Raw genomic sequence first — 18,040 nt, forward strand, 5'->3', positions numbered from 1 at the left:
CATTTTGTTCTCTCTGTTTCCTTTTTGGGACATTTCCATGCAATGTTAGAATAAGCTCTGGCAGGCCTAGAAAATAAGATCAATGACCATGGAAAAAATTTACATCCCCTGTTTTATTTTGTTAAACATAACATCAGAAAAGAAAATTGAGTTTTCTGCTGCCATCCAATTATCTAGAAACTTATTTTCATCTGCCCCAAAATATAAATGCATGCATATTAATAACATTTAAAAATATTGATTTCAGATATTTTTCTTCCAGTAAGTCTTTGCAAAAGTATAGCTGGAGAAGGATATTGTGTAAACCTAATAAGCCTTAATTATCATATGCTTTTTGTGTGTGTGGAACCAAAATCTCATATAAATTACAAAGCCTAAATATATTAACCATGGGTTATTTAATTCTGCTTTTCCCCCCTATTTTTTAGCCTAATGCCTAAGCATTGTCATAGAATTTGCAGTGGCTAATTTACATCTAACAGCTAATTATTTGTGAAAAAATGTTGTAAGATAAGATTATGAAGATTTTCTTAGTCTTAAAGAATCAACCTTAAGCTTTTTCCTTATTTTCAGTGACACCTTATATGTCTGATACTTTACATTCAGAACACTTATCCACTACTAATTGTGTTTGATCTTCAGAATATCATATAGCAAGCCAGCACTGTGCTATCAGGAGTCTAGGTCTTTTTGAAACATGAGGGACCCATGTGCGTTTGCACTTGACTCATATTAACTGACTCCCAACACAGGGTTTCTACCTACAGAGTTCACTCAAATTTAGTGGAATTACAGATTTATAGTTTATTTGTGCCAAGGTTATTTCTAACATTGTTTGCCCCATCTACATGTGTGTTCTATAGAAACTTTTGTATGGTATGTATGTATAAACTGTAACTAATTAGAAGAGAACCTAAACTCTGGTTGTTTATCACTAAAGCATATGTTTAAATAAATTTATTTTTTCTTTGCCTCTTAGGTTTATACCAGATGATACTACTTTTGATGATGAGCCCAAGGACGTAGCCTCAGAAGTGGATTTAACAGCATATAAACCAAAATATTTCACATCTGCTGCAATGGGAACATCAACGGTATTTCTTAACTTTTAAAAATATATGGCTGGACTCTTGCTTTCAGAAAAGAACTTGTTTATTATTTATGTATAGCATCTTTAGAAATGGAAAGTATTCAAAATTTTAATGCACAAATACAAATAGAAGTGAGACATAAGTGTATTTGCATTTTTATCTACCACATCTGTTTGAACCTGTTTTCAGATTTTTGTTATGCCTTTAAGCTTGAGTCAATTACCTGCAAATGTTTCTTTTTTTCTCCTGTCTTTCCCATATATTCTTATTCAGTTAGATTCTTTAATAAGTAATATGTCAGTTATTAATATCCTAGGGAGTGGGGGAAGGAGGTAACAGATTACCTGAAATCATAGTTAAAACCAGTGGAAATTTTAAATAGGAACACATTTTTTTCTGCAGATATGATCCAAAATTGTAAAAATTGAAGTAGAATAATTCAGGACTATTAGATGTCACATTATTGCTTAGTAATGAACAGCCAAAAGATTTCTATTGAATTAATTTGTTATTTAGCTGCCTACCTTCTCTCTTCTTCTCCCCCGCTGCCCCCAAAAAACCTTCTGCCCACAGATAAGACTCTGCAGGAACCACACAAGTTTCCCGTTGCCTTTTCTGTGCTCTTCTGAGGATAGGCTGGTGGTAGAGAGAGCTACTGCATCTGTCGCATTCTGTATTGGGCACTGTGTGGCCTTGATTAGTTACTGAGTATGGTAAAACCCCACCATTATGCCATAAGTGAAGTTTAAAAGATTCAATAACATAAAATATAGGGTCAGGTTATTTTCAAGACTGAAAAATTACCAAGGCAAGTCTGTCCAGACAGCCATTCTGGAATTCCTAGGGTCTGGCCATACCATCCACATATGTACCAGTTCCAGCAGCAGTTTTATGGATATCACTCGGGCAAATTATCAGAATAAGGATAATTCGTAATTAGAACTTGTAAGGTAGTGACAGCTATCTTAAAGATCCCTTGGTTAATTGGTGCCCATTTTGTTGCCCTGATCTGAGGAGATTAGCCTGAGGAAAAAAATAAAATAGGAGACCCACCCTGTAATGAAGCTAAAACTTCTGACAAGACCCTATCTGAGAATGGGGGCTTCGTGGAGGACAGGAGCCAAACCAGTGATGTTACAGATTAATTTCTGTATCATGAGGGTTTACTGGACTTCCAACCCATAGATGCCTTTCTTATCAGTGGCTCTTAATCTTTTTTAAAAGGGACCCTACTGAAATTCTGTTGAAAGCTTTATTAATAGATTTCGTGTAGTTTGTAGACCTCCTGAAATACTTAGAACTCCGGGTGAAAAACATGTTTTTGTCGATTCGTAATGTTAACTTTTTCACTAGTGCGTTTTATTTCTTTTCCCTACAATTAATAGAAACACTGGTGAGTTTTTACTCCTAATATTAGAGTAGCTTGCATATAGCAGAGTTAGGAGGAAAAAGGTACAGGTTAATAGACATGGTTCCTCTTTCATAAGTAAAATACTTTTTATTATGCATGTCATTTGTTATTTGTTTTAGCTTACGTCTTTTTTAGCTTAGTGATAAATATTCTGTGAGTGAGAGTTACTGACACTTCTATTTTTATTTGTTTTATTGGTGAAAGGTGGAGATCACTTGGGATGAGACTGATCATGAAAGAATTACAACACTCAACAAGAAGTTTAAAAAGGAAGAGCTTTTGGACATGGATTTTCAAGCCTACTTAGCTTCCTCTAGTGAGGATGAAGAAGAGATAGAAGAGGAGCTACAGGGTACTTGTTAATCTTTTGATGTTTTATATTTGTAAGCATTTAGATGCCTAATCTAGACTTGTTAATGGAAATATGTCTTTGGCGGTAGCTTAAAAGGGAGTGCCAAGCCAATTCTTAAACTGTCTGCAAAACATATTCCCATGTATAGTGTTATATACATCTACAAACAGTATTTGAAATTTTTATTTAGAGGCTTTTTTTAGCCTAAATTTCTTTAACCACGAACACTTTGTTTAAAAACTGTTACCAGGGGCGCCTGGGTGGCTCAGTCATTAAGCATCTGCCTTCGGCTCAGGTCATGATCCCAGGGCCCTGGGATCGAGCCCCACATCAGGCTCCCTGCTCAGCGGGAAGCCTGCTTCTCCCTCTTCCACTCCTCCTGCTTGTGTTCCCTCTCTCGTTGTGTCTCTGTCAAGCAAATAAAAAAATAAAATCTTTATAAATAGATAGATAGATAGATAGATAGATAGATAGATAGATAGATAAATAAAAACTTACCAAACAAAAAAGCCTGGCCTTTTAGATTTGTCCTGATTCATATAGTTTTGCAGTCTGTTAACAAACTAGTTAAATACTCTATTACCCCCCTAGTTTTTTTAAAAAAAACTAAGAGCTTCTTTTGGATTGACATTTTTTTTTTAAGATTTATTTATTTATTTAGATAGTGCAAGCCAGAGGGGCAGAGGGAGAGGGAGAGAGAATCCCAAGCAGACTCTATGTGGAGCCCAATGTGGGGCTTCATCTCAGGATCACAACCCTGAGAACATGACCTGAGCTGAAACCAAGAGCTGGATGCTTAACCAACTGTGCCACCCAGGGCATCCCAATTGATTGAATATTTTTTATATCCATTTTCTCTTCAAATAGTTTAGAAAATAGACTATTTCTGTTCATTTAGAAATTATCCTAGAAATTATGACTTGCATTCTTAATTTACTAAGGTCTAATGATAATTAATATTTTTACCCTCCTAGAAAATACAGGGAATCTTAAAACACCTCTCATGCTATCCTGTGTATTGTAATTCTATTTTTTTGTAAGTCCTATGGGCTATTAATATTTAAACTGCCCTTACTTCCATTTAGCCGCATTTTCTCCACTTTCTTTGCTCCTTATTCTTTCTTAAATATCATCCTTCTGTCTAGGATCATTTTCCTTCTACCTTATGTATATCCTTGATAAGTTCTGGTACTATTTGTTGGTGTCAAACTCTCTTGAGTTTTAGTATAAAAATGTCCTTATTTTGCTTTCATTTGTGAAAGATACTTTCACTGGCAAAAAAAAATTGTAGGTGGGAAGGTCTCTCCATCCCCACACTAATGATAATATTCTACAGACTTGTAGTTTCATTGTTGTTTTTGAGAAATCAGTTGTCTTTTTTTCATTCTTTTGAAGATTGTCTAGATTTCTTTTTTCTTTGATTGCTTTTAAAGTTCTTGTCTTTTTTTTTTTTTGGCCTTTCTGCAGTTTTACTGTGAACAGATTTCTTTTTATTTGTGTGCTTGGTCTTTGTTGGGTTTCTTATATTTGTATCATGGTAGCTTCCATCAGTTTTGGAATTTTCTCAGCCGTTATCTAAATCAGATATTTCTTCTAAACTATCCTTCTGGTATTCCAATTAAGTATATATATTGTTTCTTTCCACTATAACTTCCATCTTTCTACTCTCATATATTTCTTAATCTGTTGTCTCTCTCTGCTGTGTTCTGGATATTTTCTTCTGACCTATCTTCCAGTTCACTAATTTGCATTTCAGCATTGTTGAATCTGTTACTACATCTATCCATTGAGTTCCTAATTTTGGTTATTGTATTTTTCACTTCTAAAAGTCCTATTTGGCTATTTTTCAAATCAGCAATATCACTTTTTATAATTTTCTATTCATTGCAGATATTTTTAATGCTTATCTCTAAATGGTGTAAGCATGTTTTTATAGTCTATGTCTGATAATTTCAGTATTTTAAGTCTTCTTGGGTTCATTTTTGTTAATTTATAAGATATTTCTCCTTTATTTGTATACATGGTTAACTTTATGTGCTAATTTGATAGTTGAGATGAGTATCTAATCAGAGAACTTTCATTTACTATGGTCATTATAGGACTACATTAGTCCCAAGTTTTAAGGCTTCGGGTTCCTTGGACTTTGTGGGTGATACAAGTCTTCATGAGGGCTGGTTTACTTCTGGTTGGCTTCTATCCTAATTGTATATCCTTCTGGGCCCTGCTTAAAGTGGACATAGTAGTTGAAATCTCCTCTTCTCTGGTAACATTTGTCCTCTTGGCCCTGCCAGGCTGCCAAAACTAGTTTAGTTTCATAGCTGTGTTTCTTCTGTGGATCAGTAAATGTTCTCAGGGACAAATAATTCTTGAATACAGGATCAACTCCCTGGTGCTCCCTTCTTGATTTTGACTTGGTAATTTTTTACTAATTTGTCAGTTCTTTGAAGTTTTTTTTTTTCTTTTTTTAAACCCATTGAAGATTTTAAAAATACTTCATCTAATTTTATATCCTTGGTGAAAAGGTTGGTTTGAAAAATCTAGCTTGCCATGAATGGAAACAAGTTTTCAAATTACCTGTGTTTTATTTAAAAATTTGTTTTGATGATTGAAATGATCAATGGTGTATTTTCTAGTTGGATATGCTGTTTGCCTAAAATAACTCATTTTTTTAAAATAGAACCAAAAAAACATCTTTTTCCCCTCTATGTAGTCTGGCTGTGTTTGGAAATGGTTGCTTGATTGTAATTTCTTATCAGTTTTTGTTTGATGCTATCTCCCTGATACATTCACATCTTCATCTGCCTTATCTAATAGAATTCCCAGTCACACAAAATTGTGTAAGAGGTTTAGTGCTGACAACAAATACCATAAATGTTAAGCATAGATATAAGTATTTTAAATTAGTAGTGGTGAATATTGTTTTATTTATAGCTTAATGTTTTCCATAGCTGTCTTTTGGTTTTCCTTTTGCATGTGTGTTATTTTTATGACCTGAACGTCAAATTAAATAAAATTCTTCTTTAGTATTAACATAGGACCATTAATTCTTAACTTTGTTAGGTCCTGTGATTGGCCTGTCATTGTTTCTTTAGAGTACTGAAGACACTGCATCGTTTTTCTGAGTTTTTCATAAAGTGCTACTCTTGAACTATGCTGTACACATGGAATGGAGAATCATGCTTCATCATTCTAGTTTCTTTGTTCAGACATCTCATATTAATAAAACCACATAATTTCTTAGGTATTTAATCGTCTTTGAAAAAGTATGACTTGCAAGGGTAGTTATGTTGGGCACAAAAGCCCTCTCATTCTTTTAAGGCCTCAGTGGTGGCTGTTGCTTGTTAACATTTTGGCTTTCCAAACAGTTCAGTGACCATTTTATTTCTAGTGTGCCCAGAAGAACTAAGCCCTTTTTCAAATAGCCTTTGAAATATATATACTGATTTATCTATATATTTTTTTATTCAGATGCCTATATGGTCATTTAGCACTTTGTGTGCTAAATAGTTTTTTCTTCCCATTAGCGGCTCTAGGTTAAAGGAAAGAAGAGAACATGTATACTTGTGAAGATTGGGTGTATGTTAACAGTTTTCTTTGATTGGTTTGGAAGAACTGACCTAGATTTTAAAATGACGTTATTGGCATTTGGGCAAAAATGTATTAATTTGTCAATGTATTCTTAAGATCTGGGCCCTCTGGTTTCAAATCCTGAGTTTACCACATAGTAGAGTTATATAGGTTAGATTTCCTAAGCCCTTGTGCTTTTCTTTCCATAGCTATGAAATGAGGATAATAATAGTACCTGGCTCATGGTTGGAAAGATTGAGTTAATGTTTATAAAGTGCTTAACATCCTATCCCATATCATATATTTTTATGTCTAAAACTTTAAGAATTAATGGCTTTTTGTTTGAAATACACTACTCATTAAGTTTTAAAAGGATGCATTTTTTTTTCAGTATTTTAGTTGATTGCCAGCTTCCTTTAATCTGTAATTTAGTGCCTATGATAGATACATCAGTATATTTGAACGCCTTAGAGTTACTAGAAGTTCTTAGTGTTTATAAAAGATCATTGCAGGGCTTCTTACTATTGGATTAGTTTGTTCGTTCCTTATATAGTAGTAAGGCTTTCACAAAGTATTGTCCTTGATTTGGAAAAAAAAAACAGACATACATGAGTTATCCCACATTTTAGAGCTTCAGAAAGTAAAATTTTAGTACTGGAAAAAATCAATTTAAAGTAGGCCATCAGAGACTTACCACTAAAATTTCAACCTGGAAGGAGCTTGCTTCTAATTATGTTTTCAGAAGTAAGCTTTTAATAGAAAGAAATACATTGCCATTTTGTTAATGTGTTCCTGATGTTTTATCCATTGAATTATGGGATACATGACAGAATTCCATCCAACATTATTTTTGTGGCACAAAGCACAAACAGGAAAAAAATGAATTTCAGCTGTTTGAGTGAAAATATAAAAGTGTGATAGGATGGAAAGAATGTCCTGGACTATTTTTTTATTCATTTAGAGAAAAAACTATGAAAACATTTACTTAACCAGTGCTTTTTCCATGTCACCTTTTTTAAGATGTGAGGACGATCTTAACATTAATGTTTGACAGCTAAATGCTTAATGATGTTAGACATTTTTAGTGACCAGTTAGCCATAACTTAAAGAAGAGAGGGTCTTCATTATGCTGCTTCTAAATTTTCCTTTACCAGGGACGTTTAGTCAATTCAATAAGTCTGTATGTTTTGCATTAAAACCCAGGTTCTCAATTTATGTTTTTGACTTGGAAAATTACAGTGGAAATACAGAGCAAACAAACTTTTCATGTATTAGTTTTCTTTGGTATTTGTTGCCCATGAATTTTATATTGTTCCTTTGTATTCTAATTATTTTTATAAAATTAGGAAATGGAAATGTGGGTATTTTTCCGCACAGGGATATTAGTTGAATTAATTTCTAATTTATTAACTTTCATTCTCAGTATACTAATGAGGTCCTGAGAGTAAGCGTACTTTTATTCACCATCAAATGGAAAAGACTCATTATTATTTGTTTTGGATTTCAAGGAGCTTCCTTTATCTGTCTCTTCAGCGTAAACAGTTAAATCCATGTACCAAATGCATCCCAACAATATTCAGCCTCCTTTTAATTTTTAATAATTTAAAATATAAATTTTATATTTTAAATTTTTTATATTTATTGTATTTAAATTTTATATTTTTATATTTTTAAATAATAATTTAAAATAATATTTTAAAGCCAGTGTGCAGATGGCGGAAGACATAAAGAGGGATAAAATACTGTCTCTCCTGTCTTGTTTATAGGGAAGAGAAAGTCCAAGGTGTTGCATGTCTATAAAATTATTTTGAAACATGAATTTTAATAAAAAGGGAGATTCCCAATATATTGCTTAGACAGTGCTAACTTATATTGCAAGTGATTTTTATTACAAACAAGACCAATGCTTTCATCTAATTCATTTAATATTAAGTGTGTCTGATTTTGATATTCTGTTGTATTTTATCTGACAACATCTTTTAGAAGGTGCTATAGTGACTGTGAGATTTAAATATTAGATTTAAAAGTCAGTTATTTTTGTGTATTAAATGAAATTGATTTTTTTTATTAGGTGATGATAAAGTCAGTGTGGAAGAAGATGGGAAAACAAAGAAAAATCAGAAAGATGATGAAGAACAAATTGCTAAATACAGGCAGCTCTTGCAGGTTATTCAAGAAAAAGAAAAGAAAGGCAAAGAAAATGATATGGAAATGGAAATTAAGTGGGTTCCAGGTAAGAATTAGATGCTCATTTAATGTTCACTTGTTTTTATTCATTTCAAGATGTTGAGTGCATTTTAGATACGAAGGAAAAGAACATTAACTCTTAGAAATGTAAGCCTAAAAACATCTTATTTGCCAGGAATGTTTTGGTGAGGAAGTTAACATGGTATTTGCATACCTCATTTAATTCACTTAAGGACTAGTGTTATAGACTCTTGCCAGTTTATTCTTGATTGGTTTCTTTGATTTACTAACTACAAATTATTTCTGTCCATTTATGAAGGTAGACCTTTCCTAGGTTTGATTCCAGTATTCTCAGGATATACAAACTTGAATCCAGGCACCATGCATTCTAAAGTCATTAAACTTCTTTTTAAAAATGTGTAATTCATAAGTGAACTTTTCTCCCATAACTCCTACTAGACCTTAATTACCAAGGTTTCACTAGCAGAAAATATGTCATACATAGTTTTCCATCTCAGTTTTGCTGTGAAGAGTCAAAGAAATACAGCATTGTAAGTGATTTTTATAACTGCCTTGAAGGGCGCCACGTATTTTTTTAGAGTAGTACAATACTAATTAAGACCATGTCAAAGCTAAGCAAAGATAAAAGCTAGTATAAATGAGGATTGTTTTCTAGCATACCCATTTTTTCAGCAACCTAAGCAAAGCAGCTTGTACCCTTGGAACCAATATTGATTTTGGCCACTGTTTACATACATGTATATCTGTTTTTTTAATTTCAGTATAGATAACATATGGTGTTATAGTCATTTCCAGTGTACAACATACATGTATATCTTTTAAAGCTAGGTAGAATTTTTGACCAGGATTCAGTTCTTTTGCCATAATTCATCTCTAGATGAAAGAATACTGATAACTTGTAAGAATATCATTGCTTAAAAATTAAGTGTTTTATATTCAATTATATCTCTTTCCTACAACTAGTATGTTTTTTACTGGGAATAAAATGTTTGCATAGATTTTTATTTGGGGGCATATTTTGATATTTGAGAGTTGATTGACTATTGTAATAAATTTCCTAGGATGGACTCGTCCCCTGTAGGTACTATGTTGTAGCCCATTTGTTTTAAATGTTTGTCTTTGGCAGGAAGTGGTGGTAAGAAAAAATGAAATTTAGTAGTATTATCATCTGAACAATGGTTGGGGGAACTCAGTTTAGCCTGGAGAGAAGAAGTCTAAGAAGTGACTTACTAGTTATTTTCAAGCATTTGCAGAATGAATATATTAATGAAGGCTCCATTACTCTTATTACATCAGAAGTCAGTATTTTTACCAGTAAATCAAAGTTCAAGGAAATTAGAGTTCAACATAATTTAAAGAGGAATTCTCTTCATCATTAGAATTGTTCAGCAAAAAATCAAAGAGGCTGCCTTAAGGGGTTGGGTGCCCTTTTCAGTAAGTCTCACAATACGACAGTATTACCATATCACTCAGGGATGTTTGTGAAGCAGTATTTTACTTGAGGTCCTTTATTTTATGATTCTAAGGAATAGATTCTAAGGAATTCTAAGGACTTAATTCTTTTAAGTCAAGTATGTTGTAATTGAAGTTTAATCTTAGAATGAGCTCAATGAACAGGTTTTAAGATTTATTTATTTATTTTCGAGAGAGGAAGAGAAGGAGTGCACGTGTGTGCTGGCGGGTGGAGAGGGAGAGGAAAAGGGAGAGCAAAAATCTCAAGCAGACTACCCGCAGAGCATGAAGCCCTACCAGGGCTCAATCCCATGACTTATGACCTGAGCCAGAATCAAGAGTCGGACACTTAACTGACTCAGCCACCCAGGTGCCCCCAAATGAAGATATTTTAAATGAACACTTTAAAAAAAAAAAAGACTTTGGGGCGCCTGGGTGGCTCAGTCGGTTAAGCAGCTGCCTTCAGCTCAGGTCATGATCCCAGGGTCCTGGGATCGAGCCCCACATCAGACTCCTTGCTTCGAGGGAAGCCTGCTTCTCCCTCTCCCTCTGCCTGCCGCTCCCCCTGCTTGTGCTCTGTCTCTCACTATTTCACTCTCTCTGTCAAATAAATAAATAAATAAATCTTTAAAAAAAAAAAGGTTTCATTTGACAGAGAGCACAAGCGGGGGGAGCGGCAGGCAGAGGGTGAGGGAGAAGCAAGTTCCCCGCTGAGCAGGGAGCCCAACGTGGGGCTTGACCCCAGGACCCTGGGATCATGACCTCAGCCAAAGGCAGATGCCCAACCAACTGAACCACCCAGGTGCCCCTCTAATAAACAGTTTAAATTGAAATATTCAATTGACTGAGAAGGCAGATTTATTATAAACTTGATTGAGAAGTTTATAGCAAATACTTCAGCTTTGTCAAGTGGACCAGGTCAAACCTTTGTCTATATTAATACGGTTATATAGGGAAAATACAAACAAGTGATAGCTATACTTGTATTTATAACTGGAAGATATAAGTAATACAGTTTTCCTGGGATAAACCTCACTTGGTCGTGGTATACTACCTTTTTTATATATTCCTGGATTCAGTTTAGTAATATTTTGTTAAAGATTTTTGCACCTTTGATAAATGATGAGTATTTGTCTATAGGTTTTGTTTCTTGCATTGTCCTTCGTTTTTGGTGTCAGGGTAATGCTGACCTCATAGAATGAATTGTGTGAACTGTTCCCTTTTCTATTCAGCAGTACATTTTTATCTTGACTTTAATTTCCAGATATAATATTATTGTCACAGAAAATATTTTGAAAATGAAAAATTATCATCTGTAATTCCACTACCCTAATTTAGCCACTAAATGATTAGTTGGATTGATTTAATTTATCATTTCTTTGTTGTTGAATACTTAATCATATTTCCAATCTTTCATTGCTATAGACTTATGGCATTGGGAAGAAATGTGACTGAAGGCCTTTAGCAATCTCATACCATAAATATCAGTATTTTCTTAGACTCTTCACATTCATCACCAGCTGAGTAATTGACTTGCTGTCTTAGGGCCTTTTACTTTTAAACAATTTTTTTAAACAAAGATATCCATCCGCTCCCTTCTCCGTTTTAGAAATGTCTTTGTATGTAGAGAGCAGTCAGACCACAGGGGAAAGCTAATGCTGGCAGTCAGGCTCACTCTGTAGTTAGTCATGTGACTTCCTCATTCACATAGCAACTTGACATATGCTGTGGATCAACCTGTGGTTCTCTCACAAGCTGTTAAAACTACCAGTGTTAAAACCTCAAATGTTAAATCTCAGATGCCAAGCATCTAGGATGTTATAAATAATCTATAGCTTTTTCCATATTTTGAATTATTTTTATAGGATAAGTTCCTAGAAATGGAATTACTAAGAAAAAGCACAAACACTTTTTGTGTCTTGAGATTGGTGCCAAATTGCTTTCCAAAAGGGTTGTACTAGCTTATAATGCCTCCAACAAGGGGTAGAAGTGCCAGTTTCATGGACTTACAATCAACATTGGGTATATTTTTTTTTACTGCTAATTGAATGGAGGAAAATTGGTATTCTGATATATAGTGCGTTTTGTAAGTCTTTAGCCATAGTATTTTTGAAGGCCTCGGTTAGGGTATCACTATTTGTGAATCTTTGCACAACTTTGTATGTGCACGTGTGTGTGTAAATGTAGAGTCTTTTATATACTACACATTAAATGACATAAATGAGCTAATCTTTTAGGATCTCGGTTTGTTTGGAAAGTGGCACTGATAATATCTTTCTTGCTGAATCTGAGATATTTATAAAGGTATCTAAATAAGCTAGAGTATTATTCATGTCATATGTGTATTTTGGTGGATTTGTGTCTGACAAAATGTGTGTTCCCAGTAACAATTATCCTGAACCTCAGGACTTTTATGATGCTATACTTCAGTAAACCACAAAGGGTCAGTATGAGATTATACTGTATTGTTCATCGGTTTTTCTGTGGCTTGATTTCCAAAATATTAAGCTCTTCAGAAAAAAAAATACCCTTAATCATTAACACTTGTTGGAATATGCTTAGGTTTGGTTTGGTTTTTAAAAGGAATTTTAGTTTAGACTATTTAAACTTCCTATCTTTTTACATTGGATTATTTACTGTAGTAACATCAGGAGTTTAATTCCTTAAAGGTAGAGTATTAAAGGAGGCAGATGACAGGTACATAGGTGTAAAAACTAGAATAAACTAGTCTTTCTGTTGATATTCTAGATCCTTATAGAAATGCGATCATATAATCACAGTTAGGATTATAAATAAGTAAAAATGTTAAATTACAAGATTTTTAAATAAAGTTCTAATTTAGTATTTTAATGTTTGTAGAATAATATTTTCCATCTCAGTGTGCTGCTGAAAATGTATCCTGGCTGACTCACTTTGATAAATAGATAAGGTGATGCATGTTGGGCCTTCATCAGTGAATGTGCCTCATTAGGGAATTTGTAACATAAATACAAATAAAGAATATTCCGTTTTATCTCATATATTAAATAACTTCTCTTATGTTGTCAATAGTTCAAATTAACAGTTTTTGTTATAGATAATACAAGATATATATAAATAATATCTTTGAAATTCCATCCAGAATATGAACAAATAATGAAATGTTTCTTTGTTTATAATCTTAAAAGAGACTAGTAATAAGAGTCCTCTTTTTCTTAGTTATCTTTGGTTTAATAGATACCGGTGAAAAGGATATCTGGTCATTTTTTTTCCTCAGTATCCTTCAGTACCCCAACTTTCCTTTAAATACTTACTGGGCACCTTGGAATTCCAGGAACTATTCTAGACACAGTGTGAACAAAATATAAATCTTTGACCTCATAAATCTTATGCTCAGTTAAAGGGGAGACAGATGAGTCTAATAAAAAAAATATTTGAGCAGAAACTAGTAGAGGTCAGGGAGTGAGACATGCAGAGAAGAGTGTGAGAGCAGAGGAAATAGTAAATACATGGCCCTGAAGCTGTAGTTTATCCTGTTTAAGGAATAGCAAAAAGAGAACAGTGTGATAGGAGTGAGTGAGTGGAGGAAAGAATAACAGATGAGGTTAGAGCGGTAGCCAGATCATAAAGGTCTTTTAGGTTATTTTAAGGACTTGAACTTTTTCTCTGAGTGAGATGATTAGCCATTGGAGTTTTGAGCTGATCTGAATTATTTTTTAACAGGATCATCATGGCTGCTGTCTTGAGAATAGATTAAGGTAGGAGGTAGGGAAAAAATTGAGGCAATCAGTCACGAGGCTATTGCAGTATTCTTAAGGTAATGAAGATTGTGGGTGGAATAGGTTTGCAAAGGAACCTCAGAAATTCTCTTTTGGACACATGTTAATTTTAAGATGCCTATTAGATATCAAAATAGACATGTCAAGGAGACATTTGGATATACAATTTAGAGTTTGGGCAAGAGGTCAGAACTGGAGATCTAAATTGGGGGATCTTCGTTGTCTATGTCTCTGAAAGTGAGGAACATCAAAAGAGTGAATATAGGTAGAAAAGAAAAGAGGTTCAAAAACTGATCCTTGGAGCACTCCAGCATTTATAAGTTGAGGAAAACATATCCAAAGGGCTGGGAAGAAACTACCAAAACCACAGGAGGAAATTCAGTGCTGTAGGGTATTCAGACATCCAAGTGTGAAGAAAGCATTTCAGTGAGAAGATGGGTCAATAAAATACATACTAAGAATGACTGGTGTGGTGATGATCAGATCAGTAATTTTGAACTGTTTTGGTGGAATGGAAGGGATAAGATTAATGTGGGTTCAAGAGAGAATGAGTGGAATTGGAGACAAGTACAAACAACTCCCTTTTCTTAAAATATTTGAGTGCTCAAAAGTTGCAGGCATTGTGGCACTTCATCCCTAAAAAGTACTTCAACATGTAACTTCCAAAAACAAAGACAGTCATCTACATAAGTGCAGTGCTGTTATCACACTAAGGGAATTTAATATTGATGTAGTAATAGATATCTTATTCATTCCAGTAATGCTCTTTATAATTCTTTCATGGTCCAGTGTCAGTCAGTTTTAAAGTATCTACTGTAGTGGCTTATAGAATATCCATAATCTGGATTTATCTGTTTCCTCACAGTTAATTCCGAGAAAATTCTTGGCAAGAATTCTCCATAAATGATGTTGTATATTTCCTATTGCCTCACTCACATCATGAGGTCCCTGATGTTAATTTGTCCCATTATTTGTGCTGTTAACTTTGCTCACTCAGTTAAGGAGGAGTTTGACTGATTTTTCCATTAAAGACACATTTTGTTTTTGGTAAATGGTGAGTTAATTAGTGAGTGGGGTGGGTAAATGCCCTAATTTGCAACATTTTGTCTGATGCCATTGGCATTCTTTGGTGATCCTTGCTTGAGTCAAGTTGTTATACCATTCATTGCAAAATACTGATTTTTTGTCATTCCTTCTACATTTATTAGTTAGCATCTACCCCTTTCTTAAGTTACCATGCACTAATGGATTGACAGATCTTGAGGCATTTTCCTGTAATGGGTCACAGAGGAATGGGAAAGAAACTGGAGAAGAAAGTGAGATCAAGAGAGCATTTTTCTTTCATATGGAGAAAATAACAGCATGCTTCTGGGAACGATCCACCAGGGATAAGAAAAAATGATGATGCAGATAACTGTGTTCTAAAGTAGACAAAAGAAGTCAGAATATTTTTACACAAGTGGAGGAAGTGGCTTTTGGTCCATGTACATGGGCATTTCCTCCATTGTCACAGGAGAGAAGGCAAAGAATATGATCACAGGATAATGGATAAAAATGGTAGTGAGAGCTTGTAGTACTCTTCTATTTGCTTGTATTAGTGAAACAGGAAGGTCATCAGTGAGAGCAGGAATGAGGGAGGAGGTAGAGATTTGAAAAAAAAAGATATGAAATAGTTGTTTAAGAGAGTGATGAAGGAAATTTAATAGTATTGCTGAGCAGCAGTAAGGGTGCACTTGTAGTTCATGGTCTTGTAAAGTTAGATGAATCAACATAATTGTTTTTCTTTAGCCACATTTAATGACGTGCAATCATGGAGTAAGGCGAGAGTTGGATTAAATCAGTTTAGAAGATTTGTCAAGTATGACCAAGAAGGAGAGGGGCAAGGGAGTTGAAGGTTATATGCAAGGGGTGGACTGTAATGATGGACCAGGGTATCCATGTTGGGTTAGGAGGAAAATGAGGGCACACTGCGAGTGAGGGATGGGGAAGAGGTGAGAGGATTGATGGATTGTAGATCTCTATGAGACATAAGATTAGCCTTGTTAGCCTTGGCATATTAGAATAAAATGGAAGGATTGGAGCTAGTGTTTGAGGAGTAGGATACTTGAAATTAAGATTATGATGGGACTGCAATTTTGGATTATGACATGATCTAGTTGTGATTCTGGGAGTAAGTTTCTAAGATGAGATATGGAGTGTAGAGTGATAGGAGAAGAGGAGGTCAGTGAACTGGGAGGCCCAGGGTGTTAGAAGGATCATCTGTGTAGATATTGCAGTCACCAAGAATTATGACAGGGCTACTATCAGAGAGTGACAGTGAGCCAAGGGCTTAGTTCTTCAAGAAATGAGGGGAGAGACTATCGTCATTACATGTCTACAGTAAGAAGGGCTTTTTGGTGGTATGGTTTCATAACATGATATTCAAAGTTGGGGGCTTTAGGGAGCAGGGCCAGCCAGTGGACTGAAGGTGGCAATGAGTAGTAAGAAAGACAAACTGTGGGAGAGAAAAATTAACTACCTAAAAAGGATATAGAAATGTATGTCCCAGAGGAGAACCAGGTTTCAGTGACACTCAGACTAACAGGTGAATGAAGAGGATTCTGTTAATGAATATTAATGAGTGTGTTTGTGACTGACTTTAGAAGAGCTTCATTGTTGAGGAAGGGTGAGAAATGGGAATGTTTACTACCTTATTAGAAGAATGATTTGGAAGTTAAAGGCTTCTTGTGACAGTTTTAAATAGGGATAAAGGGCATGATGAGATTAGTGCTGATGGCCTTAAAGCTTTATTTACTTTTTTGAAAGTTTATTTATTAGAGAGAGAGCGCACATACACACACACACACACACACACACACACGCGCACACACGGGGAGGGGCAGAGGGAGAGAGAGAAGCATGCTCCCTGCTGAGGAAGGAGCCTGATGCTCCATCCCAGGACCCTAGGAGGATGACCTGAGCCAAAGGCAGACACTCAACTGACTGAGCCACCCAGGCGTCCTTAATAGTAGTGAGACTGTGAATGTCTTGAGGGAGCTCTTGTCAGGAACCTAGAGCTATAGGATACTTTTTCAAAGGAGACATGGAAGCTAGAGGAGAAGCAGCAAGGACTCCTTGGGCTATCTAAGCCAGCTCACTGAGGCAGGAGGTATGGTTTCAGCTCTTCCTTACTCAAATTAATCTTTCTTCTATTCTTTACAGTTGTAATTCCATGTTTGTTCTGGTGTTTGCTTTGTCCTTTGTTCTTCCTTTTTTCCCCGTTATTCCATCCTCATTCCTCTGTTTAGTGTCCCACTGGGAAGCTTAAACACAGAAGCACATTAATGACATGTATTTATGGCCATTGTATTATTTATTCTCTATTCAGAAAAAAAAATGCTTTTAAATCAGTTGGGCATTCTTTCTGCTAGGCAGCGCAGTTTCAAACATTGTAATTTTCAGACATCTCAAAACCTGTTCACTGATTACTTTTGGCTATATCAATATTTCCATTTATTGTTAAGGTATGCACCTTATGGATATGTTTGAAATACATTCACAAAAATGTTTTTTTGGTAAGAATAAAGTAACCAGATGTTTAAAGTTTTGAGTTGAGGGGAGAGGAAAGCATTAAATGGAAAACCTGAACTTTAAAATAAGCTAAAAAATTTGCAGTTTGCTTTGTATTTTGATGATGGGATGGAAATGAGTTTGTAGTGTACTCATATCTTGTACACAGCTAGAACTTTAAAACCTAGGTGTGTGCTCCTTCCTTGAATCATCCAGTTAACAGGTTTACTAAAAGGGTTTTGTAAAGTAATAAGCTGAAACTTTTTACTGTGCAAAAAAAATTTTTTTTGAATCATTTGTGGAATGTGTAATGAAAATGAAAAGCAGCTAGGGTTATCTGAAAACATTACTAGCACATTTTCTCCATAGAGTTGCCAGTAAATGTCTCCAAATTTCCTGGATTATTTTAAAAATTATTTTCTCTCTTAATAATATTAAGACTTAATTTAAAAGAGCTTTCCAAAAAGCTTTAAAATTTTTTTTAAAAAAATTGGTATTTTTATACCAGAGTGTCAGAAAGTGTAAAATTCCCGTATGTCTTGAAGTTTCAGGTTAATTGATCTGCTGTCTTAGGATGGTTGCAAATATCTAGGATGATTTTTTTAATCAGTCCTTCCTTCTCTGCCCATACATCACATCAGTTGTACTGTTT

At 34.6% G+C, this 18,040-nt stretch overlaps 1 protein-coding gene across 3 annotated transcripts in view; it reads left to right on the plus strand.

Annotated features, from left to right (window-relative positions):
• ESF1 (ESF1 nucleolar pre-rRNA processing protein homolog) overlaps positions 1–18,040 on the plus strand; it is a 62,737-nt gene that overhangs the window by 13,669 nt on the left and 31,028 nt on the right. For all 3 annotated transcript variants that reach the window (XM_027621734.1, XM_027621732.1, XM_027621733.1), the window contains 3 exons: positions 980–1,094; positions 2,707–2,854; positions 8,493–8,654. In XM_027621734.1, the coding sequence (XP_027477535.1) occupies positions 980–1,094; positions 2,707–2,854; positions 8,493–8,654 (425 nt within the window). The remainder of the gene's footprint in view (positions 1–979; positions 1,095–2,706; positions 2,855–8,492; positions 8,655–18,040) is intronic.

The sequence above is a fragment of the Zalophus californianus genome, chromosome 8 (genome assembly GCF_009762305.2).
Source record: "Zalophus californianus isolate mZalCal1 chromosome 8, mZalCal1.pri.v2, whole genome shotgun sequence".
Taxonomy (NCBI): Eukaryota; Metazoa; Chordata; class Mammalia; order Carnivora; family Otariidae; genus Zalophus; species Zalophus californianus.